Source organism: Myxocyprinus asiaticus, chromosome 13 (genome assembly GCF_019703515.2).
Source record: "Myxocyprinus asiaticus isolate MX2 ecotype Aquarium Trade chromosome 13, UBuf_Myxa_2, whole genome shotgun sequence".
Taxonomy (NCBI): Eukaryota; Metazoa; Chordata; class Actinopteri; order Cypriniformes; family Catostomidae; genus Myxocyprinus; species Myxocyprinus asiaticus.
The window spans coordinates 39525162-39536443 of record NC_059356.1 but is presented as its reverse complement, the minus strand read 5'-3'; the positions used below and the strand labels follow the sequence as shown (position 1 = coordinate 39536443).

General features: G+C 39.7%; 1 protein-coding gene across 3 annotated transcripts in view; it reads right to left on the bottom strand.

The window, feature by feature from the left end:
* Positions 1-1691: 1691 nt before the first annotated feature.
* Positions 1692-11282, bottom strand: part of LOC127450869 (serine/threonine-protein kinase WNK4-like) — an 81843-nt gene continuing 72252 nt past the window's right edge. For all 3 annotated transcript variants that reach the window (XM_051715301.1, XM_051715303.1, XM_051715304.1), the window contains 8 exons: positions 10659-10713; positions 10070-10198; positions 6837-7756; positions 5478-5580; positions 4143-4695; positions 3177-3382; positions 2448-2542; positions 1692-2273 (listed from right to left, as the gene is read on the bottom strand). In XM_051715301.1, coding sequence (XP_051571261.1) covers positions 2271-2273; positions 2448-2542; positions 3177-3382; positions 4143-4695; positions 5478-5580; positions 6837-7756; positions 10070-10198; positions 10659-10713 — 2064 coding nt within the window. In that variant the 3' untranslated portion in view covers positions 1692-2270. The remainder of the gene's footprint in view (positions 2274-2447; positions 2543-3176; positions 3383-4142; positions 4696-5477; positions 5581-6836; positions 7757-10069; positions 10199-10658; positions 10714-11282) is intronic.

Sequence of the window (11282 nt, the reverse complement as noted above, 5' to 3'; positions counted from 1 at the left end):
ATTCTTAATGTAGAGTTATTTTTCTGTACAGATGTTACTGTAATTTACAGCCCATTTTTCTATGCTGACACAACAATACACTAAAATGAGGCTTTATTGTCATCAAGCATTCCTTTCTGTTTATTATATAAAAACAGCATTCCTTTTTCTTCTTTATTGTTGTTTTTTTGTCCAAAAATTACTTTTTAACTTGTACAGTTATAGTTAAGTTTGAAAACCATAAACAGAGGGACAAGAAGTCTCATTCCAAAACAGGGACATCCTCAAACCATTACATTATTTTATGGCCAGCATCTCCCTACACTGCTGTCAAAATATTTAATTAACAAACAGAAAGAAAGGCAACAATCAATGAGTCCCTGATGTAGTTTTGAGTGGAAGCGCAGATCTATAGTTTGATACACTTTGGCCATTTTGCATATATAAATATGTGTAAGCAATATAATTTGATGATGACCCGGAACAACCAGATTCAGAGTCTTAATCACACAATAAGAATGGGGGCAGTACCGATAACGTTTTTGGGCATAGTTAAACCTGAGACTGAGCCCAGGACCTATCTGGGGAATTCGTGAGGTTATAAATAACAGCTGCTCAGTGCATTCCTGTTCTGTAAAAAAGAAATATATAAAATAATAAATTAACATAAAAAACAGATGGATGCAAACAAATAAGACACTTTGAATGAAAGAGATAATGACAAATATGTGGAAAGACAATTACCTGGTTTGGATTATTTGTCACTAAAACCTGGAAATAAATAAAGGTTTAGAATTCTTGGGTTGTTTGTGAATCATTATTTATTTGTATATTTACAAAAATCACATTTCATCAGTTAAATGTAAAAAATAAAACAAAAGGCACAATCTGCATGGCAGTAACAAAATTTTGTGTTCTCACATAATATGATACAGCTTTTCTCATTGTCTAAATATATAATATGTATACATTTTTTCTTGGGTATGCAGAAGAACACACCTGCTGTCCTATCAAAAGCAGACACTTTAAGGCAAAAATTGTTCAGACTTCACAGTTTCTCAGTTGTCAGTTATATCTTTAGTTACGTCATAGGTTGTCTTAACACATTCGTATATGTAACATTGTTGCATAGACCGATGCATTTAACTGAGATTTTGCATGCTGCAATTCGTTACTGTTATCATATAAAGACCATCTGTGGCATCTATTGGAAAGTGCCTTGCAGAAAAGTGCATTGTGTCAGTTTTTTTTTCTTCTTTTACCAAAGCCACATTAAAGAGTTAATATATTCAGTACACTCGATACAAATAACAATATGGGCATCGTTAAGACAGAAGAGTTTACAATAAAGCAAAAATGCGGCAGTCATAAGCTGAAAGGCAATCATATAAAGAGAGATAATAGCCTCTGGTAGATTTTGACACTGGGAAAAAAGCGATGTTAGATCAAAACGAAATTCTTAATCAGTACCTACTAAAGTTAAAACTAATTTCTAACAACAATTTACAGTTCAGAAAAAAAAAGAAAGAAAAAATGGCAGCATGGCTGTGTATTTAACAAAATGTAGGCAGATATATTTGAGTGATTGTCCCCTGAATTATTTATTTTGATAACTCGATTTGTTTGTGATACTTTGAATAGATGGTTACCTCTAAATGTCAAAATATATACATGAGACTATTTGACATAAAAGGAAATCTACATTTAAGGTGAAAAGTCAAAACTGATAGACCAATGTACTGCATCCATTGTGTTGCGTTGCAATATTACACCAAAAATGCTAAATTATTTACATTACCAATTCATTTGTGTTTATGACTGCTTTGAACTTAGAATCTAAATTATCATTAAAATATAACTGTATCTATTATTAAAGCAAACAGAGAAATTATAGAGAAAAGAGCAACAACATGAACAGCTCAACAAAGATGAAAACTCAGTTGCATTTCAGGTATTCAACCACACGGGGCACTATAACTGCAAATGAGAGGGCAATCTCCTCAAAATCTGTGCTAGTATCAGTTCTAAACATAAAAACCTGCACTTGCAAGCACACGGTCTCTTCAGAAAGCTCACTCGGTAAGTCCACCTAAGAATACTGAGCAGAGGTATATCACTGTTTCAAATAAAAAATATTCCCATGACGGCCTTTGAAGAATATACTCTTCTTTGATCCTGCTAACACACGTTCACACTCAATGGCAGTTGCAAGCCATTTCATCCATGAGGAAGTGATAATGTAACTTGATTTCAGTCAGGACGGCTGGAATGGGTTCCTTAACTAAATAAAATCACTGTGGAAAGGATGAAACAAAAGGTCAATGCATGCGCCATTCCTCTTTAAAGACGATGCAAGTGCAATATGAAATGTACTGTATATTAGCAAGGGTGGGGAACAAGCCAAAAAAAAAAGTTCTGAAGGTGCAAAAATAAATCAATAAATCTAAGAAACAGAATGATTCACTCACAATTCTGTTATAATCAGAGGCAAATGTCACTCCTTTGCTGGTCCTCTCCTGTGAGCCACTGCTGCTGCCACTCACGGAGTTCTTCCGAATGATACCTGAGGAAAGTTACATTCACTGAAAGCAATGTAATAATTTATGAGTCTGTAACTTTGTTTTGTACAATTTGTATCTGCTATTTCTGCTACTTGATGGATGCTGTGTTCTGTAACCCATTGAAAACTGTAGGCCTATACATTTATAATAATTATTATTATTTTTATTATTCTTTTACTTAGTTGTTTGACTGAATATCTGTTGATGACAGCACTGAAATAGGTGTCCTGAAAAATCAGGACCTGTCTGTGACAGGCTCTGTAAACATTGTTAAACATCACAACTTCAGAACTTTTGTAGCTGAAAGAAAACCAGACGATCAGAAACGCTTTGTGACAGTGACTTATTTTTTTCGCTTCTGCTTTGCTGACATCGGGTTTGCTAACATGTGTCTGAAAGGCATGGTTTTGGAGAGAGGAATTGTGGTTGAAGTTAGCCAAATGCTAGTAGCTAGTAAACTGTCTAAATGGCTAACAGCACCTTTAAGTTTATTGATCAGTTATCCCTCAAGTTAAAAGAAATTCAACTTTTAAAAAATGTGGCTCGTGACCCCCTGCATTCTGTCCCAATCGTTGCGCAGCATCTAGCTTTTTTGAATACAAGAATGCCAACGGTCTCAAATGTCACATGTGGTACCTGTAGGAGGCAGCATATCCAGTCTCTGCAGGCTGTTCCGGCGAGAAGTGGGGTACCCTCCACTCTTAGACAGACGCCGTTGCCGACTAGACAACATAGCCGCTGGGGACACTATTCCGGGTGGAGGAACTTTACCTATCCGCTCATAGAGCTCCTCGATTTCTCGCTTCTGAGAGGCCTGTAGAGCCTGAACCTCTGACAAATGTCTGAGAAAGAAAGAGAGAGATGGTGAGGAACAGGATATTAGGGAGTTTTTCCTCACTTGGGGTTTGTAAGCAACTATTCATTGTAAAGCTGCTTTAGAACAATATGTATAGTAAAAAGCACTATACAATTAGAATAAAATTGAACTGAGATAAGTCCACTTTATTTTGAAAAAAGTGGTGTTCTTGTAGCTCGACTGGAAGAGCCAGTGCTAACAAAACTAAGGGAACACAAGAACTGATAAAATTACTTAAAATAAAAAGCATTTGCCAGATTTGTAAATGTAAATGTGCAAGAAAGTGTTTGCCTAGTGACAAAATGCACAAAAAGAATGAAAAATGAAAAAGTCCAGAATCACTCTGAAACAATGCTGCTCATGGCATCCAATTGTAAGTGAGCTCATTCAGCAATCCATCAAAGGATACATGTTAGGATATGTTAGATCCAAAAACAGTTTGAGATTAAATCTATGAAGGAAAACCTTTAATGGCAGTCTGTAATTAGAGTGGTTAATTGCATAACAAACTGCTAGAATTTGAAAAAAGCTCTCCGTAAAAAGTAATCACATTAGACACTGAGGGGGACGCACCCCACAATGTTAAGATTAGTGGTCAACTGTTTTCAATGACCAGTTCTTAAACTGTTAAATTTGGACCCACCAATACTGAATATGTCGTTATAGTTCTGATTTACAATAACTATACAGTAAGCTGAAATAGGACCACAAGTGCAAGTAACCCATAAACAATATTAAAGGCTCACCTCTCTCGGAGCTCCTGTAGTTCCTCATACATGTCTTCGTCTTCGCTTTCCGTCTCGTCACTGCTGGCGTACGATGTACTTCGTGTGTAGCTCATCCACGGCTGATTTAGATTGAACTGAGGACTTCCTGCTGTACCGTCCAGCAAACTCACACTTATCCTTCTCTGCCTTCTTTCTGACTCCTTCCCCTCTTCGCCTCCACAGCCCTCCTCTGGCTCTACAACTTTACTGCCTGTCGCTTTAGTTTCTCCAATCCACAAGGAGGCGCTGTCGGAGTTGTGTAAAGTCTCACTAGGTGGTTTAAGTGGTTCAAACAGAGAACAGGAGCTGCTTTCAGATTCCACCTGCACATCAGTGCTGCTCTCTGAATGGCTGTGTGCATGGGGTATGGCTGGAGGAAGTGCTATGGGGCAGGTCTGGGTGGGCGTGGATGTGGGCGTAGCTGTGGGGGTGGGAGTGATGCTGGGGGTGGGGCTGGGAATGGGAATTGGGTTGGGTATGTCTTTGCTCGGACTGACTTGGAATCGTCCCACAGTGACAATAGACTTTTTCTCTGTAGACAAGGAGAAATTAATTGATTACAAAGACAGTGGAAATGTTAAGACAAACTATAATGGCATGGCTTTTTGGTATGGTTATCCAATGGATAAAATTAATCACATTTTATTTTCAGTTTTATCCAGTATCCAATGCACAAACTCAAGTCCTACCCTACATTTCTATTCTCATTAAATATTCTGTTTCACTTACAAATATGTCACATTACAGAAGTAAAATAAGTTGTAAATGCCATTTAATGTTGACTTCAACAAAACTAATAATCTTGACAATTATCTTACTGAAAAATGTGTTTGCAGTGAGCTCTTTCAGTCAATAGATGGCAGCTGTATATTTTCTATTCAACTATTGGATTGCCAAGGCTACAGTTCCTATCATGTCACAATCTGTGACATTCTGGCATTCTGAGTTGAAGGGACTTTACAGAAGAATACTATTAAAACAATTACACTTTACAATCAGCATTCTATCATAACCAGGTGATAACCCATCAGATAATTCACCAGTAATGGTAGAATGATTACATACAGAGATAGTCAATCATTTCAGACAGTAAAAAGATGCTTACATTTAAAGTTCAGAGTACACTATGTGTATGTACATTTGTGTTTCTGTGTACATGGAATAATGGGCATGATTGTGTGTAAATATTTGTGCTTGGGTGTGTGGGCTTCATGCGTGTTTCTGTGTCTGTATTTGTGTATAAGGGACATGGGGTGTAACATGTTTGTAGGTGTGTGTATTTCAGAGATGGAGAGAGATAAGGCTAAAACTCACCTTCAGATATAGGTGAGAGTCTGGATTTGGAAATACTGGCTGTCTCAGTCACTGCAAGAGACATCGTAAGACTGGGGGAGGATCTTGGGTTGGGCGGGGACACCTTTAAAACAAGTTGAAAAACAAAAAAAATTTCAACCCCAGACATTCCTCTAGAGTTGCTTTGAGACATGTAATAATAGACAACGCCCATGTTCCACTCTGTGATACACTGTCAATCAAATACTTAGAACATGAACATGAACAGAACAGGTTTGACCAATATTACCTACTTATTGTTTAGGTGAATTATTTTTTAGTATTTGGATTTAATGTAACAACCGATCCACAGTTGTTAGTGATAGACTGATCATTTAGGACAATCAGTTGGCCAATATTTGGCCATTTTGTGATTTTTGAATCAGCCCTTGAGTCAGTTACAAAATCTACCAACAACCTTGTGAATGGATGATGCAAATTTTCTGTTTTCAAATATATAAATATATCAGCATTCCATTGGCAATTGGCTCCCCGTCCTTTCAATACCGTACCGCACCAATATTGGCCGTTGAAAAACACATATTGCTCGACCACTACCACCAGTATACTATTATATTTATATTGAAAGAAATACCCTCTTGTGTGGGTGTTTAAACTGTACACATCATAAGAACAACAGGTTGAGCTTTAAAAGCCCTTCAAGGGTATGGTTTTCTTTCTTACGTGGAACACAACAGGAGATTCTAGGCATAATGTGAGCCTCAATCACCATTCACTTTTCATTCACTTTCGAATCTTTTTTTCCTTCTTTTTTTTCTATACAATGAAAGTGAAAGGTGGCTGAAGCTGTCAGTCTCTACCTTACATCTCCTTTTGTTTTCCAGAGAATAAATAAAGTCATACAAGGGCGTGCTGAGTGACTCCAGCCAAGTCTCCTAAGCAACCAAATTGGCCCGGTTGCTAGGGAGGGTAGAGTCACATGGGGTAAACTCCTCGTGGTTGCTATAATGTGGTTCGCTTTCGGTGGGGTGTGTGGTGAGTTGAGCGTGGTTGCCACGGTGGTTGGCATGAAGCCTCCACATGCGCTATGTCTCCGTGGAAACGCACTCAACAAGCCACGTGATAAGATGCGTGGGTTGACGGTCTCAGACGCGGAGGCAACTGGGATTCGTCCTCCGCCACCCGGACTGAGGCGAATCACTACGTGACCACGAGGACTTGGGAACTGGGAATTGGGCATCCCAAATTGGGGAGAAAAAAAAAAAAAGGAAAGTCATACAAGTTTGAAAAACATGAGGGTCAGTAAATGACGACAGAATTTTCATTTTGGGTGAACTATTCCTTTAAGATAAAGTGTTGTGTATTGTTCTAAGCACTCACAGTGTTTTGTGGACTAGGGGATGTGGAGGATGCTGGTGAGCTGGTGCTGGATGGCATGTAGGAGCTCGACGCTGAGCTGTCCGCCCGCTCTCTGAGCTGCCCTGTGGGGCTAAATTGTTGGTCCACCTGTGGGCTGCTTTGGGACCCCGAAGAAGAGGTTGGGTTTGTGGGAAGGAGCTGTTTAGTCCCAGTGGCTATGTCTGAGATGACAGAATGCATGATGGTTTTTGGCTTCTCTGGCAGGAGTACATTCTCGGGTGGACTTGCTGTTTGGCTTACCTCCTGGGGCTTGGGAATTGGTGCTGGAATCTGTGGATCAGGATACTGGCACATGTCCATATATTGCCCTGTCAGCATCCCCTGGTGATATGGAGCATCAGGGTTGCCCATGCCTGCTTGCTGGGCCGCATACATAGGCCCATAACCTGGTTGAGAGGCCATTTGGGGGTGGAAACCTTGAGGTATGTGGTTGGACATGGGTCCAGCTGGTATAAAGGACTGTGCAAAGTTCATAGCCAGAGAAAGAACATTGGCCAGAGAAATGAAGGGCTGTTGGGAGGGAGGTGGCCACATGCCTGCAGCTTGTTGGCCAGGTGGAACTGCAACTGGAAGGGAAAAATTGTTGCTTTCTGTCTGAGAACCCATCTCGACACACTGCTGAACCGGAGAAACAACAGAGGAGGAGGAGGAGAAGTTTGGGTTGCTAGGGACGCGTGTGAGAGGACTTGGGTTGATTGAGTTCTTGAGGGGGGCGTGATCCATGGAGTAGGGATAGGGGTAGTGGCCACCATGAAGGTAAGGTGGTTTGGTGAACTGAGGGGGCATGGCAGACATCTGGTTTGGTAGGAGATGTGGCAGAACATCAGGGTGGGAGTACTGTGGATATTTTAGGGCAGAAGACTGGTAAGTCTGTGAGGAACCTGATGAAAAGAAGAGAGAGAAACATTGGGTTAAGATAAATACACACACATCCCTGCAGTCAAGTTGCAATACTGTTGGTTGACAGCAGGCATTCCTACTCGACCAGAGTATGATACTGCTGGAAATTTCAGCTTAAGATGGTAGCTGTGTTTTGGAAAATGATCAAAGCTGGTCTAAGCTCATCTAAATTGGTCTTAAACTGGTCCAAGCTGGACATTTGCTGGTTGACCAGTCACCGTGTTCCAATAACCAATTTGACCACCTGAAGCTGGTTAGACCATCTGGTAACTGGTTAACTGCTGATCCAAGATGGTCTACCAGCTTGGAACAGCTAATGACCATCTTAGACCAGCTAGAAATCAGCTATTATGTTCCAAACCTACTGAGAAAAACATTGTAAATCAACCTAAGCTGGATTGCTGGTCTTAGCTGGTCTCCCAGCCTGATTAAGGCTGTTTGTTGACTGGTTTTAGAGTGGTTTTGGGCACTTGTCAGCTGGTCAGGCTGGGAGACCAGCTTTCTAGTTGGTTTCATGTTCCAAAAAACAGCTTTACCACCTGAAGCTGATAGCTTGTTTGTTGCTGTTCCAAAAAGGTCAGCCAGCTTGGACAAGCTAGAAAACAGCAACCATGTTTCAACCCTGCAGAAAGAACAAGTCTTAAACAACTTAAACCTGTCTAAGATGGTTTGCTGGTCTTAGCTGGTCTTCCATCCTGGTCAAGGCTGATCTTTTGATTGGTTTTAGCATGGTTTTGAGTACTTGTCAGCTGGTCAGACTGGGAGACCAGTTGTCTGCACAACTAAACCAGCTGAGCACCAGCTTAAACCAGCAAAGACCAGTAAATCGTCTTAGGGTCCGTTAATACGGAATGCATTTTTGAGTGCATTCTCTCAATTGTTTCTCTATGTAAACATGCGCTAGATGGACGTCTATCATTGTTGTGCCTGGCCTCTCTGTTTTTTAAGTATCTCGTGCAGAAGACCCCTTAGGTTAGTTAAAGCTCGATTTTCTAGCAGGAATAGAAGGCAGATCAAGTGAGCTCTACTGTCTTCAGCCCCATTGGTAGTCTCCTCACTGGTTGCTTTGTCACTGCAAATCACAGTCATTGTGAACATATAATAAATGCTAATCACTTTCAGTGTTCAACTGAGAAGTAAAAAAAGAAGTATGAAAAAAGACTGTCAATGTCATGCTTGATGTTAAAAAGGCTCCATAAACACGGTATTGTGGCACAAAAAGAAAACCACAATCTGCGACATGATCTTTCTCCTGAGAAGCAAACCGCATTTGAGCTCTTATCAAACTTCCTGTGCCAATCTTCTACTTCCTGCGCAGCCATGGTAGCAAAATTGATTAGTCACCATATGTTTTTTTTGTTTTTTTTAAGACAAGAAAGCAGTACCTGTTTATCTTCAAACAGATCTTTTATATGGTGTACACCGGATGTGCAATGTGTGTAGTTTTTTTCTCTCAGGTAATGAAATCTACTTGTCCAATTCAAATCAGCGGGTGTCAAAAACAAATCCTGAGATGCGTCAACAATGACACTGGCGTCAATGCCTGGTCTCCATGGGAATGGGTGATTAGAAAAACAATCGCAGTGCTTTTGGAAGTGTAGAGTGAGATACACAAGATTTGGTAAGATTTGCTCCAGGATTCTTAATGCTAATGGAGCACACAAAGAGAAATATACAGGAGAAAATTGCTCTCTGTGACAATGACATCAGAGAATGAAACAGGGAGAAAGAGAGAATGTTCATTATGATGCTCTTTAAACAGTGAACATCTCAAAGGATGAACACTGTGTTGATGTGACAGAACATACTGTAGCTCTCATTGCATGAAGAGTCCAAAGCTGGTTTGCCTTGACAGTGTAAGCTGAGTGGTGATGTGACAGTATGATTACATGCGCTTTAAAAGTTTGATTTCTGTTGGACTAAAACAATAATTAATAATTGAAACGCTTAAGTCTGACTAAAATCGTACAAGTCTTATTTTTTTACATACAGTATGCGATCATAGTTCGGCTTCTTTCAACATGTATCAATGTATGCATGCTCCAAAAAGAGGGGTGATGCAGGACTTGTAACACTTCCTCAGCTGATGTCCTTCTTTCATATATTCGATTACGCATTGTGTCATGTATAGTTTGACTGACAGATGAAGACTGTAGCTTGACAATGCAAAACCCACTGTAGCTTGATTGTAACTGCGCATGTTGCTAAAACTGACAAATGATTAGATGGGCAGAAAGAATGATCTGAAAGTGTTTTGTGATATCAGAGGTTGAAAGAGGAATGAAGTACGGTACCTGTAGTGTGAAAGGATTGTGAGCGCAGGGGGCGGACCTGTGGAACAGCATCATAGTCAACGTAAAAGTCCGCGCTGATTGTAGGAGAGGAACCCCGGGTCACCGGACCTATACTGGAGGCAGCGTAATCTACAGGATAAACACATACAAATATTCAGCGACGAGTGAAATTTTAAATCAATTCAACTTTGTATTAAGTCAGTGAAAAATTTTAAGTAACCCAAAGAGTAAAAGTTTCGGTTGGTGAATCTTACAAAAACCCTTCCTGTTTACATTTCGCCCCAAAACAGAATAAAATAAAATAAAATAAAGCTTATTTTAGGACCGTAAAAAATTTTTTTCCTAATGGTCCATAACTAATTATTTTTTTAAGCAAAAATTTTTATATAATTATAATTTCTTTCTTCTTCTTTTTTTATTTTGTGGAGAAAAATGTACATGTTCTTGACAGGTTTCATGAAGTTCACCTCTATACCTTGTCAGACAGCACAGAACATTTGCTTTGGACCTCACGGTGAAGACTAAGCTTTATACGAAAGCTATGATCAGTGTTTGTTTGCACGTGTATGTGCTTGTGTATACTTGTTACCTGGCAACGACGAGGAAGAGTGAGTGCGAGCGAGGCCCTGTGTGTGGAGATTGGGCTGTCGGGAAAAACAGAACACATGTTTGCATTAACGTCACCATCTACCAGAGTAAAAAACCTTAAGAACACATGTAAGTTGAAGATAAGAGTCAGGAACACAAATACAGGATCCAATCACATTGTTATAGAGTCCTTTCTCACTAATGACTATTCAATATTGATGAAGTTCTCTTATTACATTCAGTGTGAGGAACAACTCAATGTGTCACTTTGAACAAGAGTGAAGAGTTCACTCTAACATGGTATAATGACTTTCTAAGGACATCATATTTCTGAACAAGAATATCTACAATGTCACAGTAAACAATTTAATTTTAACCTGGTGTTTGGCCCTGGTGCCTGCCTGGTACCCTGGTGGTTAGCTTTGGACTTACACACTCCAAACCATTAAGATACCATAAGATCTACCAAAGAGACAGGACTAAAACCAGCAATTTGAGTTCTGACTCTCCAAAAGCTCAGAAACATCCTATCATATCAGTTCAGATCCTAACTTGAACTTTTTAGCTCTTAACTTGAGACATAAGAGAGGCAATTTCTATAATATGGCGCCAGGGCAAATACAAT